Genomic DNA, 24,887 nt, shown 5'->3' on the forward strand with positions numbered 1-24,887 from the left:
CGACCAGAGGTAAATAGTGTCCAGAGGCTTATATGTGGTGGATTAATGGCCCTAGAGACGTGTATTGTGGAGTAATGGCCATCTACATCAAGTGGGCAGGAGGGAGGAGGGTAGTGATGGTGTTTATGGCAGCTTTAAAGTGGTCTGCGTGACCATCTGTGAGCCAGCCAATGTTAGGTTCACGCTCATGGTTTATTCATGTCCCCCAAAATACAAGAAAAACCAAGACAACTAATACACACAATAGCCCCCCCCACCCCACCACCACACACACACACACAGATACAAACACAAGCAGTAGAAACACATACACACACACACACATGTATATATTCAGATGTTTTATTTCGTTCGCCCACACAATCATACACCCCCTTCATTGGCACACACAATCATACACCCCCTTCATTGGCCCACACAATCATACACCCCCTTCATTGGCCCACACAATCATACACCCCCTTCATTGGCCCACACAATCATACACCCCCTTCATTGTATGTATGAAGCATGGGTGAGCTATACATCATATACACTAGGTTACACATACACATAATTTACCTTTAATGGCCTCTTAGTGTATCGTTCATACCTGGATTTTTCTTCCCATAAAGGTTGGTACATTCATTTGATTGCCGAAAGTTGGTGCTCAGAGGAAGGAAGTATCTAGTAAATGTATAGTCTCCAGTTTAATTCGGACAGATATATATTGAAAGTCGGATGTTATTACGTTTCCTAGTTATCCTCTTCATCAAATTTATATTTTACTCATAAAAAACATAGTTGGTTATCCTGATATGACGGGGTGTGGGGGGTATTGTATGAGGATATCGAGCGTTTTTTCTACCTTTTTTGTACAAATGTCATGAATATGGCAGCAGAAGACGTACTGGTGACCCCCAAAGGTGTGAATCATCAATACTACAACAATAACATATATAACACACTACTACTACGATAACTTCCACCACACACTACTACTACTACTACGATAACTTACACTATAACACACTACTATTTTGGGTCACTCCATTACAAAGAGAATTAGTATGTTTCAATAATAATAATAATAATAATAATAATAATAATAATAATAATAATAATAATAATAATTATGATGATGACACTATGAATAAAATTACAACTTATGTTATAAATAATCACAATAATAGCAGAATGAATAAAAGTAACTGTATAATTGGAACACTTTATTAAACACTAATAGTCACTTAAGTGTGTGACAGTAAAGTGAGTGGTGGGGAATATACACACACAGGGGAGTATAATATGAGTATATCAACAGCTGAAATGGGTATACTCTGTACAGTATGTTTGGAGAGAGAGAGAGAGAGAGAGAGAGAGAGAGAGAGAGAGAGAGACTTCCATTACACTGTACAGAGGGTAGCAACATATCGCCCCTCTCAGAATAACACGACTACAGACTAAACAATACACTACTTTAAAGATACAATATTAATATTCTTAAACCAGCACATACTGTAGTAACAATGTATACACTATAGTAACAATGTACACACTATAGTAACAATGTACACACTATAGTAACAATGTATACACTATAGTAACAATGATACAATTACGTGATTATTATCTAAGTAAACGATAATATAATTTTATTATTTAAGTCTACTGTGTTAATTATCTTAATAATGTGATAATTTTATGTTAATTATCTTGCTAGAGTTATTATCACGTGGCGTTAATCAGCAAAAGTTAAAATATCCTGGTACTGTATCTTGTTAATGTTAACATAGATAAATAAATAAACTAGCATGATAGAGTGCTCACATTTACGTCACTAATAAACTACAGTAGTCTACATTACCATCACAACACACAACACTACTTCTACACAGCCCTACATATAGTTAGTAGGGAGGATACATGGCTGCTTGGTGAGTGTTAGGACAATCCCAGGTACCGGGAGGCTGTGAAGGAAGAGTGTGATGGTTAGGTACATAATAATAATAATAATAATAATAATAATAATAATAATAATAATAATAATAATAATAATAATAATAATAATAATAATAATAATAATAATAATAATAATAATAATAATAATAATAACCAACGTACGTCATCATCTCTGAATTCCTCTGCTTCATCAAGTCGTCCAAGATTTTCAATTCTCATCTCTATAACAACTCCTTCCTTCGCCTCCGTCACTATCCCAATTTGACTCGCCTTCCTCCCTGCCCCAAGTGCGACTCATCCTGCTGAACTTCGAGTAGTAGGAGGACCTGAGACCCACCTTAGTCTTCAGGTCGAGACTACCATCAAAGTACACGTTGTTGATGTATTCGAGGAACCTGTGGGGGTGTAGGTCAGTTTATTAGTCATCCAGGTGTAGGTAATGTAACATATTTCTAAGTTATATTCCTATTTAGGTCTGACTTTATGCAGCTTAATAATTCATAGTTCATGGGAATAAGTCGGAAAATTCGTATCTTTCAGTAAATTTCAGTCGACCAATCATCATCATCTCTGATTTTATAGTCGCCCCAAATACGTTCCTGACTCACACCGGAAGACTCACCTCCAGCGTTCACACCGAGGAGGTTGATTACCATATGTCATTATCTTCCCGTTAAATATTTCTCTAAGATACCTCATCTACCTGACTTCTGTTGCCATGGTGATAATTGCTGTAGTAGTTGTAGTGGTTGTTGTTGTTGTTGAAATAATTGATAATATAATAGATGCAGAGGTTGTGGGTGTTGTAGTTATTTTTGAGGTGTGGCTGTGGTTTTTGTAGTAGTTGTAGGTTGTTGTTGTGGTAGCTGTACAGGTTGTTGTGGTAGTCGTAGAGATTGTTGTTGTGGTAGTCGTAGATGTAGTTATTATTATTATTGTTGTTGTTTTGAGTGTCAACATGAAACTACAGATGAACACCAAATTGAACACAGAAATAACCTACTTGTCCATTTTCTGCGGTAGTTCTTGGACCTGGCTTGTTGTGGGCGTGGTTGTAGCTGTAAGAGGATCGCCGATGGCAGCAGCCGTGGTGACAGTGACGGGGTCCACCTTACCGCCAGACCCCAGGAACCCCTTGAAGCGACTCCACACAAAATCCACCATCTGGTACTCACCGGGTTGATTCATGATGCTGTGCTTTATCTGTTAGCACACAACAAGTACTCAAGCGGTACACAAACACATAAAAAAGTACTCAAGTTATACCCAAACACATGAAAAATACTTAAGTTATACATAAACACATAAGAAGTACTCAAGCTGTACACAAACAAAAACAAACAAATACTGAAAAAGAGGACCAAGAGGCAGACCTCGACGAAGGAGGTGATGATGACGGTGAGGAGCAGGTTGATGATGACCCAAGAGTTACACACCACGAAGACGAAGAACATGATGGGCACCATGAGGGACGCTTTCTTCATCTCCTCGAACTGGAACTTACCTGTAACGAAGGACTATGTAAGTAAACACACACACACACACACACACACACACACACACACACACACACAGTGGAGGACCAATGAAGCTGGTATACCCACAGTGTCTGGCTCGTGGTTTAGTGAGGTATGGGTAATAAGGTTAACAATAAATTATATATTATTTCCAGAAAAAAGTGCAGGGTTTTGAGTTGCAGCTGATATAGTATATTTCAAAATCATCGGAATCTTTAGTTATATTCTGTATGCTACAGTATTTTTGTGCAATCAGCCAATTTGCAAATAGATAAAAAAAACCTGGTTGTTTTGCATAATGACTGTAAATACCGTAACGCAAGTCAAGGGCCACATACTTGCACATAGTGAGAGTGTATGTGGTCTTTGAATTATCCTTAACACCTGAAGAATGTGTTATGGTTGGTGGATGCAGCTTGACCCTGGCAGTTGATAGTGCCTAAAGCCCCCAAAACCAACCAGCCAGTAGGGCAGGTGTCTGGGGAGGTGTCATATGGACTTAACTTTCCCTTAGTTATCTTTGCCTTTACTCGAGATTTTGAAGAGGAATGCGAGTGAGCTTATGGCAGGTAATGCGTTATTAGGGTTGATAAGACGTCTGGCTTCCGTGAGGGACAGTCCTTGATATGAGAACATAAAAGAGGATGGGCATGGTTTTCTCACCACCAGTAACACTAAACTAGGTTGTTACTTGATCATTATTTATTGATAAACAAAAATAAGAATGAATAGTAAGATAAAATGTGACTTGTCTAACCTGTAATATGTTTGTTAGAGTTGTGAAAATCAATGCGAAGTGATGAAGTGGTGGTGGCAATGGTGTTTGGCTACTACTCACACCCAGCCCAGGATGGATGCTAAAGGACGTCGACTGGCGAGTAACTGGCAAATTATTGGTTTGCGTGTGGCTGGCTATAACGTGGCTGGCTATAACGTGGCTGGCTATAACGTGGCTGGCTATAACGTGGCTGGCTATAACGTGGCTGGCTATAACGTGTCAGAAATTGAAAGGGAGGTTGGGATCACGGTCAGACGTTGGTTAACACACTGAGAGGCGTCTGGAAGCTTGGGAGACCTGCCGTCTTGAGTTAGGAGGTGGAGTGACTGATTACTTTTGACCCTGACTCTACATGTCACCTTACATCATACTAAAGTAATACTCACCTAACATAATGCTGAACCAAAACTCATACTCACCCAGCATCATACTGAAGCAAGACTCATACTCACCCAGCATCATACTGAAGCAAGTCTCATACTCACCCAGCATCATACTGAAGCAAGACTCATACTCACCCAGCATCATACTGAAGCAAGACTCATACTCACCCAGCATCATACTGAAGCAAGACTCATACTCACCCAGCATCATACTGAAGCAAGTCTCGACGGCGGAGATAAAGTTGTAGAAGTCTTCCAGCTGACTACTAAGGAGGAGGTAGAACATCGCGACGAAGGAGAAGAAGCTAAGGAAGAAAGCCACCAAGAACCCCTTCAGGTCTTCCCAGCAATGACGCAACGTGGCCGACAGCGCCCCTGGCATGAACGGAAGTAGAGGAGGTAATGATTAGGGAATGATTGGCGCCCCAGGATGAATTGGAAGAGGGTTAGGAGGGACACGATTAAGGGATTATATCAGCAAGAACCCCCTTCAGATCTCTCTAGTATTGACGGAGGGTCGTTCACAAGGGCAGTAAGTGGGGAGATGAAACACGATAATTGACTCAATCTTTAAAGACGATCCTTCTATAATCTTTTGAAGATCATACCTTAAACCAACGCCTTAGAAGAGCAATACCTTAAATCATCGCCCTTAAAGAGTTAAACCAAAGTCCTTACAGAGTTAAACCATCGTCCTTAAATAGTTAAACCATCGTCCTTAAATAGTTAAACCATCATCTTTAAAGAGTTAAACCATCGTCCTCAAAGAGTTAAGTAAACTTACCCATTCTCTTGTTAAACCTGAGGAGCTTAATAAACTTGAGGGTGCCGACGAAGAGGATGAAGGAGATAAGGTAGAGGTATCCTTCGTTAAGGGACGCCGCGTACTGCAGGTTGACGTAGCCGTTCCCAAGTGTTTTATGGAACACTGCCAGCATCTTGTTCGTGGCCAAGTACCTGGAGGAGTATAATGGTGGGTCATATTAGAGGGGAAGGCGGGTCAATGTATGTGTGTGTGTGTGTGTGTGTGTGTGTGTGTGTAAAGACTTTTATAGTGTGTCTATGAGGCACAGGGAGGATGTACAGTGCCTGAGGGTATAGACGACGATGGCCAAATAGGAGACCAGAATGGTGGCCAATGAATACAGGGAAGACGGAGGACGTACAGTACCTGAGGGTATAGACGACGATGGCCACGTAGGAGACCAGGATGATAGCTATCTCAGCGTAGGACCAGTAGTTGTTGAAGTAGCTCCATTTCGTCTTACAGAAGAGGTACATCTCCCTCACGGTGTAGTAGACAACGAACATAATGAACAGTATCTCACACGCGATAGTGAAGCCCCCGAAGTTGTCGTGGTGCTGGAGGAGACGGAACCCTTCAAACCTGTGGTGGGGTAAGGGGGGGGTGAGCTGTGGATGAACGACTTCTTTAGTTGTGAAGATAAATATATACTAATCATACCTAATCTAACCTATCACTACCTAATCTAACGTAACATTAAGCTAATATAACTCTAACTTAACCTGACCTAATGTAACATAACTAACCCCAACACTATCCTAATCTAATGCTAACATAATCTAATTTAACGTAACGTAACCTATCGCTGACCAAGTCAAACCTGTAATAGCCTCTGTCTACAGATACACAAGTAGTGTTTATTTAATTATGTGCTAATTACACGGATTCACCAACACGGGCACAGATTCATATACCTTTATAACCTGTTAAGTTCCATACAGGGATTCATAACTTAACTCCTCATTTCCTGACATGTTGCAGATGACATTCGGGTCACCTCTACGGCCCAGAAATCCTGTTAACTAAGCAGGTAAGTTACCGGCTCATAGAGAGTTGAAGACTGTAGAGCATACTGCCTAGACGTGTGAATGCTGCGTTATAGCCGTGTGTCTGCTGCGTTATAGCCGTGTGTCTGCTGAGTTATAGCCGTATGTCTGCTGGGTCATAGCCATGTGTTGGTTAATCCATAAATATACCCAACAGATTGTGATGTGTTATAACTATATTTTTTTATAATAAATAGAACAGGTGCTATGTGTTTAATTTGAACATTAACCCTCTTGAGATAAACTCCAGACATATTACTTGTTACTCCCCCATAAAACTGACAGGAAATAATGTATCTATAAAGAACAGAACCAAGTATGCAGTGACCAGCCACACTCTAGGTCAAGTGAAGATTATTTACTCATATAATTCTGCACCACAAAGTTACGTTAAAATGTTCCCAAGTGGATAACCAATTACCCATGTCTGGAACAAGCCAACCTATCCTAACCAAACATAGCATAATATTAAAAAATATAATAAAATAAAACCTAACTTAACATATAAAATAACAATATAACCTAACCTGAAGGTAGGGTCGATGCCGCCCCCTGGGGTAAATTCCACCATGAGCCGTGACATACCGAACAGGTTCACCTGAGGGAGTGACAACACACATGTTATTACTGTCATTAGTGGGAGAGTGACACACACACACACACACACACACACACACACACACACACACACTGTAGTTATGCAATATGTATTAGATTCAGAAAAAACATGAAATTGACCATCAAGAGATACAGTATAGAACTAAACCATATATTTAGACAATTTCTGGAAACTGATATACAGAAGAAAGCATTAAATAGCTCCCTGGCTGACAACAACTAACCTCTGTGCGAGTGTTAGTGACATTGGGGCGGTACAGTAGTTCTTCTTTACCTAAGATTGCCGGCAACAAAGGGTGACCCAAACACTGAAAACTTTATGACATCTAGAGCCAAAATCTTGGTTGTCATACCCGATGGTGTACCTGGCCATCGGGTACCATACACTTGTGTGGGGTGAGGTCATTCAAGAACGTGTTTCGAGTAATACAATGGGTACAGTTTATGTATGTATGTATGTATGGTTCCCACAAACACAGGAAGTAACGTACATTAGCATTATAAGACGAGAACTCGACAATAACAGCTCTGGTCAAGGAGTCGATCCAGTGGTTGGCCTGAAGGAACGAAAACTCCTTCTGTAGGTCACCAGAGCTGCCCCTCAGAGAGACACTGTAGCCGCCTCCACCATACCAGTCCTGACGACCCCAGATTGGCAGCGTCTCCAACTGTGCCGCTGACGTGTACCTGTGTAGCAAGATGTTCACGTGAGACACAGGTGATAAAACAAATGAAACACAGGTACTAGTACATTTGCCTCCTCCTCCAACTGTGCTACCTACGTGTACCTGTACTAAGAGGTGTACAGATCCGACAGAGATGACAGTGTTATGTACTGGACGTCAATAACTAAGCTGACGTGTATTTACTTGTGACGTAACCTGAACACAATTAACAAAACCTGAGCTGAAATTTCGTGAATGGTTTTAAAATAGTCACCATCAACTGACCTGAACTGAGGATGGCGACAGTCGGAGGTGTTGGCTGTGAGGGGTGCAGGGGAGGCCCAGCCCAGGCAGTAGTGGCGGTTGTCCTCTAAGGAAATACCCGAGTACCCGCTACACTTTAAATCTATCTTACGGAACCACGATGCCACTCTGAAAAATAACACACTGTCACTCTAGTCTCTCAGTCAGTTAGTCAGTAGGTCAATCAAATTAGTAGGTATTCAACTCAGCAGCTTAGTCATGGTAATGAGAGAGAGAGAGAGAGAGAGAGAGAGAGAGAGAGAGAGAGAGAGAGAGAGAGACTCACCTGCAAGACGCGTTCATCACTCTTATCTGTCTTATGATAGCATATCCCATAATCCTGTTGTTGTGGTCACCCAGGAAGCCTCGTAGTAAGTAAGGAGGTTTGCCGTTGTACAGAACGTCTGCACGGAGACGGTGTAGAAAACCCTTATGGAGGTAGTTCCAGAACATGTCTGCGTTGGTCACCTACGGGAGTAAAGTGATTACCTGAGTATATGAGATATTTACACGATCCATGAAGGCCGTATATGTATAGATAAGTACTTTGCGACGTACAGTACACGTGTATGTGTGTGTGTGTGGGAGGGGGGACAAGTAAAACACGTGGATCTCACCTTAAGAAAGTCAGTCCCATCTTTTGCTCCCTCGTTCACGAAGGCTTCCCTCAGTGTCCGCTGCAGGAAGTAGGCGTTGGGGTCCCTGAAGCGATGTATAAAGTTAAATCTCCTTCAAGGGGTATATAACGTTAATCTTCCTGAAGTGAAATATTAAATTGGGTTAAACTCTTCAGGTCAGAGAGAGAGAGAGAGAGAGAGAGAGAGAGAGAGAGAGAGAGAGAGAGAGAGAGAGAGACACTGACTTCACCCACCTGTTACCGTGAGAGAGAATCAACACGATCCAGATGAAAATACTATAAGACATAATCTCCATCAGAATAGAATGCATCTCCACCTCCTTCTTCCGTCTCTCCCTCACTATGTTGAGTCTCTCCTCATCCAGGATTGACGGTCTCTCCAGCTTCCTCTTGTCTCTCCCTGTAAGTGAATCATCTTCGTTACAATCACCCAAAGTTCAAGGATCAGTCATTCCCCATCTACAGGCGTGTATATAATTCCCAGCCACAGGCAGCTTTATAATTATCTAATATCAACTGATTACCTATTACCCATCTACGAGCATTTCCACAACCAGTAAAACCTAGGAAATTATAATTGTCTAAGAGGAAGAGGAAACAGCAGGAGAAGGAGGAAACAGCACCAATAGCAAGAGGAGGAGGAGGAAGAGGAAGAACACGTGAGTCACCAGGGTGGGGGTGGAGCCAAGCCTCGTCCTGCTGTAGTCTGGGATCCTCCTCATCTTCCTCGACATCATCCTCGTCCAGGTTAGGAGACTTGAAGATGGCGCTCATCAACATGGCCAGGATGAAGACCTTAGGGAGGAGGAGGAGGAGGAGATGGTGTCATACGATCATATACAAACACCTTCACACACACACACACACACACACACACACACACACACACACACACACACGGGTATATAAATGATTTCATACATTCATATACACAGAAGTTAGGCCGTAAATATGACCACGTTGGGGAGGTTTTAAGAGAACACGATTTTACCTTGAGGGGCTCGACGAAGAGGATGGAGGTGAAGAAGGAGATGACGAGGGAGGTGATCCACTTGGTAGCCTTAGAGTTGCCGAACATGACGCCGTACATGAGGAGGAAGAAGCAAGACACCGCGATACAGGCCACAACTAAGAGCCAAGCTACCAGGGCGAACCACCAAGGTAATGTGAACTTTTTCTTCTTCCTGTGTGTGGTTAACGTGGTGGTGTTAGTTGTGGTGTTAGTGGTGGTATTAGTGGAGGTGATAGTGGCGGTGATAATGGTGTTAAAGGGTTTAGTGGTGATAGTGATGGTGTTAATAGGGAGAGTGGTGTTGTTGGACAGCAACACGCGGACTATCGTATACAAGCAGTACCTCACTCGTCGAGAATCGAATCCACTATCTCTGCATATGAATAGGGGTCATTACCACTGTGCCAGAGGACATCAAAGGCAATCCTAAGCTTTGTTTTATATCACACATAGCCTTATTCGTCTTATTTTTAAGCAGCGATCCCTGTTCACACGTAGAGGTCCAGGATTCGATTCCCGACTAGTGAGGTATAAACATGTACGGTAACTAAAACAACTATCTGTGCAGGTGGGGGTCGATATGCCCCGACGTGTGACTAGTGACAGCCCTCATATACCCAAATTATCGTCCATGGTCTCATATTGTTTCCCACAAAGTATGGACAGATGGTTCATAATCCTAGCCATCTGGTGGTGAATATAGACACTTTCTTTGGTCAATAACTTTGTAATTAACCTCAATATCTTACTCCTTTTTCTCGATGATTTTGGAGGAGCCTTTTGAGTCTGATGTGCGTGCTTGGTCTAGCTGGTTCTTCTCCAGGTCCTTCTTCTCTTCAGTAGCGAGGTGTTGGGCCTTCTCACCTGTGGATTAGAAGCTCATTAACTCACCCTCAGCACATGTTTGTTTATCTATTCAAGAATCTATTTTTGCCTTTATCCATCTCCCCCTTTCTCACTATATAACCTTGTATCCTTATCTCTCTCCAACTCTCTTTATATGTCTCTATTCTTCTATCTTTTCTCTCTATGTCTCTCTATGTCTATTTATCTACCCTTATCTTTATAGACATTTTTACCTATGTATCTATTTATTTATTTATACTTCTGTTCATCTGCCTATTAATATTTTTACCTATCTACTAATCATGGGGTTCTAGAGACCGCCCTCAGTACTCACGGGTTCTAGAGACCGCCCTCAGTACTCACGGGTTCCAGGAGACCGCCTCAGTACTCACGGGTTCTAGAGACCGCCCTCAGCACCACGGGTTCTAGAGACCGCCCCAGCACTCACGGTTCTAGAGACCGCCCCTCAGTACTCACGGAGTTCTAGAGACCGACTTCCGCCCTAACGAGACCGCCTCACTCAGAGACCGCCCTCAGGGGTTCTAGAGACCGCCCTCAGTACTCACGGGTTCTAGAGACCGCCCTCAGCACTCACGGGTTCTAGAGACCGCCCTCAGTACTCACGGGTTCTAGAGACCGCCCTCAGCACTCACGGGTTCTAGAGACCGCCCTCAGTACTCACGGGTTCTAGGGAGACCGCCCTCCCAGGCTCTCTCACGGGTTCTAGAGACCGCCCTCAGTACTCACGGGTTCTAGAGACCGCCTCCAGGACTCAGAGAGTACTCACGCTCCGCCCTCAGTACTCACGGGTTCTAGAGACCGCCCTCAGTACTCACGGGTTCTAGAGACCGCCCTCAGTACTCACGGGTTCTGGAGAGCGCCAGTTCTATGCGGGACTTGCGAAGTCTCCTGGGTCGGGACTTCCTGAAGATGAATACGATGAGGACAGACGGCAGGAACACGATGATGTTACTCACCATTCCCACACCCATCTATAGTGAGTAACAGGTTGTAAACTCATCCAATAAACTGATCAATTACACATCTCTTAATCATCCACATACTTGTAAATGATCATACACATGAAATCATATGTAGGTCTGTTAAATCATCCACACGAGTCTATCATTCTTACGTCTGTTTAATCATCCACCTATGTCTGATATATCATCCATATGTACGTTAAATCCTCCTCCACATGAGTCTGTTGAATCATACACCTATGGGACAGTACACATACATGTCTGTTAACTCATGCATAGGTTTCTACACATCACGTTATTCATCTTAAAACTTGTAGATGTTATTTAACTCCTAAGTCTTCTTTAAATCACCCAGACGTGTGTTAAATCACGGATCATCTGATGATTAGACACCCCTCAACTTATCCCATCTGAAGATTAACCATTTAACGCTGACCTAACCTAACCTAATCCAAACCTAATCTATCCTAACCTAACGCTACTGGATGGGTTAGGTTAGGTCAACTTAGGTTAGCGTTAGATTAGATTAGATTAATTAGGTTAGATTAGCGTTAGGGGTGGTTATTTTTCAGGTGCTCTGACTGATCTGCCCAGGGTTAAGACTGACCTTCTGAGGGTTATTAAACTGACCTGCTCAATGCTAAGACTGAAGGGCCCTAATTTAAGACCTCCTGCTCCGGGTTGTTCAGGGACACGCTCGTACCACATGGCGTTGACCAGCATGGAGAGGAACAGGAGGGCGAAGCATGACCCTACACGCTGACACCTGTGGGAGATAATTCTACTTGATCTCTCTTCTATCTCTACCTAAGACATCTGTTTATCTCTACACCTGTCTCTCTTAACCTTAGATACCTCCTCTATCAGTACCTGGTGAACCGAGACCGTGGTGGCCTGAGGAAGACGGAGAACCATAGGTGGCTGTCCGTCAGGTTCTTGTTGGAGGCCGTGTCGAAGAGGTGACGGAACTGCTTCTTCTGGTCACCACTGGCTACTGGTAACATGCGCTCGATCTGTCCAGGGGAGGGAAACTCAGCCTAAGGTTTTGTTTTGTTTATATTAGGATGGATTTACACTGTTTTAATTCTGGTCTAAGTCTGTCGAGAAATGTACATGTTTATAACAGGATGGATTTACCCTTTCAATTAAATCTGTCCATTGAGGGAAAAATCTGTCTTGAACTAGAGGAGACTTTTTAACATTAAGGATTCAGAATTATTTAAAAGTTCAACCCCAAGTCATTGTATGAGCATCATCATCATTTTCATCATCATCATCGTCATCATGATCACTGTTTTACGGCCATTGTCAGTATCGTGGACTCTACACTGTCAGTACACCTTGCCGATCAGAACGCTCACTACACTCTGAGTAGCACCCTCCCCACAGCAAGCACTCTAACTCAGGTCCCTGAGTACATCTACCAAACAATTGGCTTATGTACTCTAAAGTTAGGTAAGGTTAGTAATGTGGAACTTTAATACATGTAAACTGAATATCTATCTATCTATCAACTCAACGCTACAGGTGATTGCTTGAGCTTCACCTGGGCGTCACTCACACAGTTGTCACTCACCTGGCCGTCACTCCACTCCACACCCAGCCAGTCATTAGCAATAAACTGGTACTTGTCGCCCGTCTGTACGTCCCTCAACACGATGTAACTCAGGTACCAGGAGGCGTTGGGTCCCTTACCACTGTTGTCATGCCAGACACGTAAGTACAGCAGAGGCCCCAGTGGTCTGAAACAGCAGGTGGTGTTAGTGGTGTGAAATAACAGGTGGTGTTAGTGGTGCTTAAGAGTAAGTGGGATTGTGGCCCTAGTTATTTGAAACAGGAGTGCGGGGTCTTGATACAACAGGGGGCAGGTGGTAGTGGAGGCCCTCACCTGGGCACGGCCAAGAGGAAAACGTCGACACTGGCCTTCCTGAACACCTTCCTCTGCTGGTCGTCGGCGAGACACCTGACGGGGGTGTCCTCGTTTTCCCCCGTCAGGATGAAGCTCACGTTAGAGTCCGTCTGCGCCTCCTTCTTGTTGCCGGTGAAGACCAACATCTCGTACAGGTACTTGTCTTCCACTTTGTTGTCTGGCAGCGGTGACACGCCCAGCTGTGACGATATGTTACTTAAGATGATGTTTGGTTAGGTTAGGTTAGGTTAGGTTTGGTTAGGTTAGGCCAAGTTATGTTGGGTGAGGTTAAGTTACATTTAGCTAGATTAGGTTAAGTTACATTCAGCTAAGCTAGGTTTGGTTATGTTACGTTAGATTAGGTTAGGTTAGGTTTTACATACCTTTGTTACGTCCTTCTTGTCATTGATTCTGGCCCACACGAGGAGAATGAGGAAGAGGGAGAGGGAGATGATGAGGGTGAGGTAGATGGTCAGGTTGTCGTCAAAGGCCATATTGGCGAACACGTAGTTGAAGTCGATAGTGTTGGGCATGACGAACATCCCCGACCCGAAGCTCGTCAGGTGGTTGGTCTCGCAGTTGGTGAGCTTGTGGTCTGAGTAAATCACCTGACCGGGAAAAAAACACAGATAATTTGTGTGTTTACATCGTTGTACAGCTGGTGGTCTGACTACATCGCCTGTGTGTGTGTGTGTGTGTGTGTGTGTGTGTGTAATACGTTCATAGTGTGTTATTAAGGGCGAAAGATCAGTGACAATATCAATTTAAACATGTGGAATTATCTAAGAGAGAGAGAGAGAGAGAGAGAGCTACCTCACCTTTACATTACTATCACCCTCCCATTTTTTCTTCTCCGAACTGAAGTAGTAGCAGCCAGAGGTCAACACCCTGACGGAGTAGTCAAAGGGTAACAGCTGGACGTCCTTCAAGGTGACGTTGTTGGCGGCGGGATCCTCCATCCTGGCCATGTCGAATACCGGCTTGAAATCCCCGATGCCCAGGTAGTACGAGCCTAGGTCACTCACCTCCGACGTCTCCAGGAACCAGTCGTATGTGTCTGAGGGAGAGTAGGTCAGGTCAGGTTAGGTTAGGTTAGTCTACTATAACCAGTAGTACAACTAATCACCACTACAGTTCTGAAGTCTTACCCTTACTACCACTACTACTACTACTACTACGACTACCACAACTCACTCACCATTGCGCCTGATGGGAATATCTTTAACCATGATGAACAAGCTGTGGTTAATGAGTGATGGCATAAAGGAGTTGCCGATAAGCAGGAACATACGATGGTCCTCCTCACTCGGCGTGATCTCTATATTCACTGATGAGTAGTTCTGTAGCCAGGGATAAAAAACACAGATATTACAATCAACTAATCAAGGTGTATCGTAAAGTTGATTAAACAAGGTATTATGGATTGTTTGTGCCGTATGTGGTATCAGTAAACTCCACTCAATATTACGTTGTCTGTTTGTGTCACTGCTTTAGTCTCAAGAGGGTAGGTGCGGCACTCTAGGTAGTATAGCTTGGGACTGTGTGCGCCGGGGTGGTTGTTTGCCAGTTGACAGGTGCTATGTGTTAAGTTTCACGTGGGATTGGTGGTAAGGACTAGGGGTACAATGCCTGGCAACGTTACCTCAGCCAGCGTCACAGTCTAATGCTCACACAAAGGACATAAGAACACACGTGAACACACCCTGATAACGAAGAACAATAATATGAACACAGAACACACGTGAACACACCCTGGTAACGAAGAACAATAATATGAACACAGAACACACGTGAACACACCCTGATAACGAAGAACAATAATATGAACACAGAACACACGTGAACACACCCTGGTAACGAAGAACAATAATATGAACACAAAACACACGTGAACACACCCTGGTAACGAAGAACAATAATATGAACACAGAACACACGTGAACACACCCTGGTAATATTAAATAGGACGTAGGTTATAGGAATAACCTTCCCGGAGGTCGAGCTGCCATTAACAACCATCGGTTCTGAAAACATTACAAAAGTTACAACGATCCACAACATGAACTATATACTGTAGTTAGGGTGACAAATATATTACAGTACAGCCGCCATATAAGTATAAAGTACACTAGAAGCACATTAGTGTTAAGAGATTATGTATACAATATATTTTCACACTTTGGGAATTTGGAGACAATTAGTACACAAAGAAAATGGAATGTACTACAACTTACTTACAACTACAAGAACAACGAAAATGGGAAATACTAAAGTACAAAAATACCCAACAATTAGTACAGTCACCCACAAGTATTCTCACACACCTATGGGTCTTCTATGGGTCAAATTATCTGGTAGAACTTTCCTGTAGAGAAGTATCAGGATTCCAAAATAACCCGTTATTTAAGTGTCATTCTTACACATATGTTGTGGACACATGTGTTTATGAATCCTATGAGTTATTTGCTGACTGGTGCTGTAGTTGGCCCTCTCTCCCCTCCCCAACATGGGTCATAGAAAGTACTACTCATTAAAGAACACCACCATAGTGAGACTCCAGCTCGGTCCCCTCTGTCACCCCAGATTATGTGAGAGTTTATATAAAAAGTGTAGACCTGTAGCACAAGCTGGGGCCACCCCCCTAATGTGCAGTAATTCTAAGCATAATTTGTGATTTATCCTATTCATTTATATCCTTGTAATTGCACAAGTAACTCCTTAAACCTCTCCCATCCCCCACCACCTGCTCACACCACGGCCACCTTTCCCCCTCACTCGTGAAGGCGTCTGATTCACGACTCGATGTTCTCATGGTTCACACCTCATGGAGAGGGTGGATTGACAACGCTGAGTGTACCAGTCGGAAAGGTTCCAAATAGACTGAATAAATTATTATCACCTGGTAGTTTCTGGACGCCCATCCTGTCTATAGTCCTGGGGATGGTGATCCTGATGGGGCTGGGTAGATCCTTAATATCAACTATCTCCAGAGCTTCGTTCATAATGTCCATGTCTAGGACCTTCGTGCCTCGGGCCAGGTTATGCACGCTGTTCGGGTACGACTGTTGAGTGAAGGTTACAGTTAAGAAGTGGTACAGATGGTCAGGGTATGTTAAAGGGAGATATACAACAGGTGGTTATAGAGGGTTAAATGTGGAGGAATAGGTGGACATGAAGGAATAAAAGTGGACGACGTGGGACATGATTAAAAGAGAAGGTTCAAGTTGTCATGGAAGGATAATGTGGAGGTATTGGACATTGGTGATCATGAAGAGAAAAAATGTTGCTGCAATGGAGGTCATTGAGGAATAACTGTAGAGGCATTTATCTAGTGGCCACCCACTAGAGGTGGACATGCCTATGGAAGGAGGCCATTGGCCTGTTTAGGATACCGCCATTGTTCTTGATAATTTTATCAAAGAATATTTTGATGGCTAATACTGTTTGTGATTCCACTGGTAGACAGTGCCATAGGTCTATCAACCTCTGTCTGAAGAAGAATTTCCCAAAGTTCGTTCTGCATGATAACTTGGCGAGTTTGTAGTTATGACCTCTCGTGTTGGAGGAGCCTGACGTCACAAACAAATATCCCAGGTTCACATTTTCCATCCCTGTCAGCATTTTGAATGTTTCAATGATATCTGCCTTATTGTGCCTTGTCTGAAGGGTTGTTAGTCCTAAGGCCCTCAGTCCACTTGGATAATTAGGATGACATAGTTCTGGAATCATCTTAGTTTCACACTGTGTTGCACCTTGTCAAGGGATGTTAGCTCTTTCTGTAGGTAGGGTCTCCATGCCTGTATACAGTAATCTAGACTGGGACGTATTTGAGATTTGTACAGTTGAAGGATCATTTTCCTCTCTTTGTATTTTAATAATTCCCAAATGTCGATCTGCTGTCCTCACTGCCGCACTCCCTTCAGTAAATGATCTATCACAACACCTAGATCTTTCTACTTATCGACAGTTTCCAAGAAAGTTTTATTAACAGAATACTGTAGTTGTGTTTAGGGTTATTGTATCGTATGTATAAAATGATATTAAAGATCATTTGCCAGTCTCGAGATCATTATAAAGCTGAGGCAGGTGTTTCTGTACTGTTACCACCACATCGTCTTGGTCTGATACCTTCCCAAATATCTTCGTGTCGTCCGCAAACTTGACAATGTGACTCGATATGTTTTCGTCTATGTCGCTTATATAGATCACAAACAAGGTGGGTCCAAGGATAGAGCCTTGTGGTACTCTACTGAGAACCTTTTCCTATTAAGAATGTACTCCATTTATGACCACCTTTTGTTGCCTGTCTTCGAGCCAGTTGTTAATCCACTTCAAAAATCTTGCCTGTGATGCCATGTGCCTGGATCTTAGTCGTGCATGTGGCTGGCTTATTATCAGGGCCAGAGATGCATTTGAAAGCTTAAGGTACCTCATCAGTTATTCTTAAGCATCCCTAATGGTAATCTAGCTCGCAATTATGGCGTGTAAGGACCCCAGATTTGTGGCTTGAGAGCTCATTGCCGTAAGTGGACAGGGGACACAATAATAGGAATATATGAATAAAAATGGAAGTCTAAGTCATCATAGAAGGATAATGTGGAGTCATAGGTGGTTATGGAGGAGTAAATGTGGAGTAATAGGTGGTTAATGGAGGAGTAAATGTGGAGTAATAGGTGGTTATGGAGGAGTAAATGTGGAGTAATAGGTGGTTAATGGAGGAGTAAATGTGGAGTAATAGGTAGTTAATGGAGGAGTAAATGTGGAGTAATAGGTAGTTAATGGAGGAGTAAATGTGGAGTAATAGGTGGTTAATGGAGGAGTAAATGTGGAGTAATAGGTAGTTAATGGAGGAGTAAATGTGGAGTAATAGGTAGTTAATGGAGGAGTAAATGTGGAGTAATAGGTGGTTAATGGAGGAGTAAATGTGGAGTAATAGGTAGTTAATGGAGGAGTAAATGTGGAGTAATAGGTAGTTAATGGAGGAGTAAATGTGGAGTAATAGGTAGTTAATGGAGGAGTAAATGTGGAGATATTTATGGTTGACGGAGGAATAAAAGTGAATGTGAAGAAATACAATAAAGCATATGTAAATAAATGTGGAACTACTGCAGGAATAGTTACGTGAGTGATGTAAGGCCAGAGGGTGGCGGTGTAGGTGAAAGTGCCGTTACAGTAGTCGATGGGGCAGAAATCTTCAGGGAGGACGATGGCTGCCCCGTTCCCTCCTAACTCGATCTCCATACTCGTCCCGTTCAGCTGCGTTCTGTTGAAGGGGGAGAGTGAGTTACGTTCACCTGTGTTCTGTTGAAGGTTAGGTTAGGTTATGTTAGGTTAGAGACAACCCCCTCAGGCTGGGGTTAAGAAGGTCAATGGATGAACTTTGAACATACTAGCATCGGTAGGTTAGGTTAGGTTAGGATAAGTCGGCCGTGTTGAGGACTGACCTAGACTGCATGGCGAAGGTGATGCAAAACTGATAATTAATATTAGAGGCAATACTGTACACTTACAGACGACAGAAAACATTCTTAAAAAGACAGGAAGAGGCATACACGTAGAGACAGAAAGAAAGATACACATAGAGACAGAAGGAGAGATACATAGAGAGAGAGGAAGAGAGACTCACCGGGCAGCTTTAGCCAAGAGACCATTACGACCGTCCAGCTCATTAACCTCCCCAGTCACGCTATTCTTCAGCATGGTCTTAAGTACACTGTCAAACACTCCCTCCATCACGGGCAGCTGTCGTGTTTAAGAAAAAAATCTTTAGTTCTATTCTTATCTATCCACCCATCTATCAATCTATCCATTTATCTTAACTAGATGTCCATTTATCTAGCTAGTTATTCATCTTCCTAGTTACCCATCTATCTAGCTAGTTAATTGTCCGTCATTATATCTATCTATCCATCTATCTATCTAAGTTGTTGTTCATCTATCTCTTCAACTATTTTCTAATCTGTTCCTTCATCTTTCTCTACACTTACCTATTTTTTTCTATCCACCAATTTCATATTTTTTTATCTACCCCTTTCTATAATAATAATAATAACAATAATAATAATAATAATAATAATAATAATAATAATAATAATAATAATAATAATAATAATAATAATAATAATAATAACAATAATAATAATAATAATAATAATAATAATAATAATAATAATAATAATAATAATAATAATAATAATAATAATAATAATAATAATAATAATAATAATAATAATAATAATAATAATAATAATAATAATAATAATAATAATAATAATAATAATAATAATAATAATAATAACAACAGCACCAACACACACACCTGTTCCGCCGCCCTCGCCTTTGTCACGTCCCGTATGTTGCAGGACACTATCTTGAGCATGCTTGACGGCACTTCCATGTGGACTATGCCCCAGGGAGATAGTGGTGGTTAGTGGTGATTAGTGGCAAAAAGATGTTGGTTAATGATTGTGAATTAAATATGCTTATATAGAAACAGACAAATAAACCTTAATATGGACAATTAAATCTACATTTTTATAGAATTAAACAAAAAACGGGAGGAGAACAAATTAACTACAAACTCACTGTCTGTGCCGATGTCTGTGTCAAAGGGTATAGTATCTGAGTTGGCCAGGTCACCGGGAGGGGCGCTGCTGCAGTCCTCGTCTGCGATAATCTCACCGATATTCTGTAAGTGTTTGTGAGTGAGACAGAGACAGACAGAAGGCCTCCCTCCCACAACCCCTTCAGTTACTTCTCTCACGGGCCACTGCTAACATAAGCTAACTCTCTTGTGTATTTACTTCTTTTGAGTCTAGGAACGTGAGTCTAGGAACGTGAGTCTAGAACGTGAGTCTAGGAACGTGAGTCTAGGAACGTGAGTCTAGGAACGTGAGTCTAGGAACGTGAGTCTAGGAACGTGAGTCTAGGAACGTGAGTCTAGGAACGTGAGTCTAGGAACAGGAGTCTAGGAACAGGAGTCTAGGAACGTGAGTCTAGGAACGTGAGTCTAGGAACGTGAGTCTAGGAACAGGAGTCGAGGAATGTGAACTATAAATGAGCCAACTGTTACTGTCACCTGTAAACATGATTCAGTCAGCTGGTGTTATTGTCAGCTGTAAACACGAGTCACTCAGTCAGCTGGTGTTACTGTCAGCTGTAAACATGAGTCACTCAGTCAGCTGGTGTTACTGTCAGCTGTAAACATGAGTCACTCAGTCAGCTGGTGTTACTGTCAGCTGTAAACATGAGTCACTCAGTCAACTGGTGTTACTGTCAGCTGTAAACATGAGTCACTCAGTCAGCTGGTGTTACTGTCAGCTGTAAACACGAGTCACTCAGTCAGCTGGTGTTACTGTCAGCTGTAAACATGAGTCACTCAGTCAGCTGGTGTTACTGTCAGCTGTAAACATTAGCATAAACATGAGTTGTTCAATAGCAGGTACAGTGAAGGACACACCACCACAGCAGGTACAGTGAAGGACACACCACTACAGCAGATACAGTGAAGGACACAAACACTCACCAACATAAGGTTACTGACGATGCTGGCCACGTTGTCACCGAACCTCTGTAACTGACCTGGTGCTATTATAGGTTCATCCTCTACCTCTGCCACCATCCTCTGGTAAGGTAGATAGATAGGTAAGTGGATGGGCGGACAGGCAGAAAGACATATTAATAGTTAGATGAATGGATGTATGAATAGATGGATGGATAGATGGATAGATGGTTAGATTGGAAGGACAAATGGAAGGAATGGAATGCTTCTCCAGTAATTGTATGTCAGATACTGCCAAGTGTCCAGGGAATTCTGTCTGCAACTGTACATTGATATCATACATGTAGTAGGTATATGTATTAATAAGTTTACTACAATGGTGACACACACACACACACACACACACACACACACACACACACCTGCACAGAACTCAGGACGGAATCTTTAGCGTCCATATCCACACTGCGGGAAAGGTCCAGGTCAGAGGTACAGTCCTCCAGCAGCTTGGCGATACTGTTGGCGGCTACGTCAATGGCGGGGAAGCGAGTGAAGTCTGTGTTGCTGCTGATTGACTGTACTGCTGTGTTGACCTGATCTGACAGTTTCTTTAGTGCCTTATCTTGCTCAACCTTGCTTACGCCCTTCACCTTAATATACCCGGGCTGTGTCATAAGAATAAATCATCATAAGTTTACAAAGAATTCTGAAATTATCTAAGAGTAACTTCACACACCTGACGAACACACATTTAATCATTATTTGTCGACACAGAAATCGGAGTTATTTAGGGGGGGTCTCAGTTCACGCTGTGGCACACATATACTGTATAAATAACAATGTAACACAGACAAAAACAATGCTTACACAGAGACCTAAGACAGATAAATACTGACTTGGAAGGTAAGAATATTCCGAGCCGTCACCACCATCGTCAACATCTCCGAGCTGCAGGCACCCGTCAGTTGGTTTATAGTGTCGTCAACGTCCGCCTCCTCCAACTCCTCCAGGGTCGGCTGTACAACCTGTTGGAGAATAATAAAAATACCTGTAATGACAATAATAATAATGTAAGCAGATTTTCTTCGTAGTATTATTATTAATTACTTTAAAATATATATCATCGCCACCATTCGAATAAAATAAGATTATATTATCAACACTAAAGAAAACAGTAAACTCATAACGCTGATACAACAGAAAATGGGCCAGCAACACTGAGAAGAAACGTACCAACATTAATAAGAGAAAACGTACCGTCAAATTAGATACGACGGTAACTATGGTAAAGCTGTCCCACTTATCCGTGATGGTCACCTTGAGCTCGTAGGTGCCAGGGGGGAGCACAAGAGGATTCACTTGATCCCCCAAGTTTGGCAGGTGTGTGACCAGGAGGATAGACGGCTCTCCTGGGGGGTACACTGTATGGGGAGGGACAGCTGTGTAGAGGTGTGTTATCCATTATACACAGAGGGAGAATACAGGGTGTATCACGCCACCTCCTGTATGGACGTGAGTAAAACTCTGAGTTGCCAATTACTCTTGTTTTGGTTCTATTATTAATGCATTCTATACAATAGTGACATCTCGAAACAACATATGTTATTACAATACTTTTTTCACAATCCACTACATTATCTATCTAAAGTAAACTATATTTTATACTTTAAACATCTAGTGAAGTTAATGTAACTGTTTAAATTAATGTTATTTTCTAATGTTACTATAAGTTTACCTTTTATAAATAAATTTTAATTTTATTTTACTTTGTCGCCAGCATTTCCTTTGGCTTAATGAAGTGGGCTTCCTCTTAAGATAAAATAAAAGAACTGGCGAGCATTCATAAAGATCTGTGATCTCTGAAATAACCTTACATGATTAAACCCTCGACAGAGAGAGACAGACCTACTTTTTTATTACCCAACCATTGGGTCTGTCTGTCTGTCTCTCTTCATACACATATGAGGAGCTCAGGATCATAACCTGCTAAGAGCCATGTATCGCTGAAACGTGTTATGTATTGCATTGTATTCTCCAACCTCTCCTCTGTCCCCTGGGAAAGTCAGAGAGCTAATTTGGAAGCTGTACACGTGGGTGAGAGTCCTCTGAAAAGACTATTGTATGTCACACATCTCTACCTGAGCATTTTCCTCCATTTTCTATTTTGTCACTTTGCAGATCATGGTCCGGAGCTCCTCATATGTGTATAACTTCTTAGTGTAAAGTGATGCAAAAATTATGAAATAGTTTGTGGGTTTCCTGCTGACAATAATGGGGTTGACTGACTGACAATCTGGAGTTTGACTGACTGACTGTAGGGGTTAATTGACTGACTCTAAGAGTTGACCGACTGACTGACTCTTGTAGGTTGATTGACTCACAGGTAATGAAGTAATAAGCGATGCCAACACCTTCGGGATCGACCCAGCCCCGACAGGTGAGGGTGAAGATATCCAACGGCTCGACGTTTAGATGGCGAGGCGAGCGAGCACGAGCCTCCCTCTGGTGGTCGGTTCTTTTTCATGAAGAACGTCGACGCTCCTACAGGAAGAGAGATGTGAGGGAGGTAGGTGGTTAGGTTATGTTAGCATTAGGTTAAGTTTGGATGGGTTGGGTTAGCATGATATTGTTTTAAATCAGGTGAAATAAGCTGGGCTGTGTAATATTCACATGTCCCATTTTTGGGTGAAGTAAAAGCGGCACTCACCTGTCTTGCCCTGCCCGTTTGTCACCTGAGCTGTGAAGTGCATCGTGTTATCCCTTAGCTGTTCCTCGTAAAATAATGTGGACACCGTTACCTCTTTGTACTTGTGACCTGGAAAGAACACGGCTTGTTATAATGATGTGAACCAAGAACACCGTTGTTATAGTGGTGTGAGTGAAGAATATTTTGTTGTTTAGGTGAATGATGAACAGAATGTTATTGTTGGTGTGAATGGAGAATATATCTTGCTGGTGGTATTGTTGAGTGAAGTATAGCTTAAACATTAAGACACACACACACACACACACACACACACACACACACACACACACACACACACACACACATACACACACACACACACACACACACACACACACACACACACACACACACACATACAAAACCTTCCTTTCCACTCACTCATACACCTACATGACCACCAAGAAGCCACTCCAAACACACACACACACACACACACACACACACACACACACACACACACACACCACTCACCCACAGGTAGGTAGTCGACAGTGTAGGGATACGGGTGTCCTGCTTCGTCCGTCAGCTGCCATCTGTAGGTGACCGGGGCGTGGCAGTTCTCCACACACTGGCTAGCGAACGCCCCACGGTACGATGGATTCACGTACATACCGTCTCTGAATGGTCGACACATATTGTTTCCAACACACCTGAGAGGTAGATATTTACATACATAACTAAGTAGATATACAATAAACGGATTCAACATGTGTATAGAAAAAGATAGATAGACTAAATTGAGAGAGACAGACAGACAGACAGACGCCCACTCTCTCTAACACATACTTGACTGAGACGATGGGGACTTCCTTGTCAACGGTGTGAACCTGAGCACGTCCCAGGGCGGTGCGGTCATCGGCGGGATTTTGTGTAGTGATCAAAGCCTCTATCTCATATATGGTATTCACGGCTATGAAGTCCGCGAATAACAAAACTCCGAGCTGTTGAGAATTATTCGACCTGTGAGGGAAGAGGAAGAAGCTGTCAGGGTAGGTCAAAGGTTAAGCTGTCAGGGTAGGTCAAAGGTTAAATCATGTGTACAGAATAATATTAACTGATGGCATGTAAGATAAGCGTAAGATAATGGTGGTCTCTGGAGCTCATTCACCCCCCCCCCACAAAAAAAAGTAATAATAATAAGATAAAAACATGAGATAATCTCCTCACCTCAGCCACCGATCTTGGCAAAGTAGC

The 24,887-nt window shown here is 42.5% G+C and overlaps 1 protein-coding gene across 1 annotated transcript; it reads right to left on the reverse strand.

Annotated features, from left to right (window-relative positions):
* Positions 1-1,214: 1,214 nt before the first annotated feature.
* Positions 1,215-24,644, reverse strand: LOC121853097 (polycystic kidney disease protein 1-like 2). Its single transcript, XM_042347033.1, has 38 exons — positions 24,480-24,644; positions 24,165-24,343; positions 23,652-23,759; positions 23,326-23,485; positions 22,202-22,365; positions 21,841-21,969; positions 21,367-21,609; positions 20,969-21,067; positions 20,029-20,131; positions 19,763-19,845; positions 19,070-19,185; positions 18,565-18,706; positions 16,343-16,505; positions 15,391-15,467; positions 14,642-14,783; positions 14,262-14,500; positions 13,827-14,051; positions 13,423-13,643; positions 13,111-13,276; positions 12,405-12,547; positions 12,165-12,300; positions 11,417-11,543; positions 10,455-10,569; positions 9,685-9,877; positions 9,362-9,488; positions 8,928-9,093; positions 8,674-8,758; positions 8,343-8,524; positions 8,039-8,185; positions 7,580-7,775; positions 6,998-7,068; positions 5,791-6,006; positions 5,404-5,576; positions 4,821-4,994; positions 3,315-3,445; positions 2,945-3,144; positions 2,104-2,336; positions 1,215-1,949 (listed from the first exon to the last, which is right to left on the reverse strand). The coding sequence occupies exons 6-37, from the start codon at positions 21,883-21,885 to the stop codon at positions 2,150-2,152; spliced, it is 4,833 nt and encodes a 1,610-aa protein (XP_042202967.1). The 5' UTR covers positions 21,886-21,969; positions 22,202-22,365; positions 23,326-23,485; positions 23,652-23,759; positions 24,165-24,343; positions 24,480-24,644; the 3' UTR covers positions 1,215-1,949; positions 2,104-2,149.
* Between the last annotated feature and the right edge of the window lie 243 nt (positions 24,645-24,887).

This window comes from Homarus americanus, unplaced genomic scaffold (genome assembly GCF_018991925.1).
Source record: "Homarus americanus isolate GMGI-L3 unplaced genomic scaffold, GMGI_Hamer_2.0 scaffold15794, whole genome shotgun sequence".
Taxonomy (NCBI): domain Eukaryota; kingdom Metazoa; phylum Arthropoda; class Malacostraca; order Decapoda; family Nephropidae; genus Homarus; species Homarus americanus.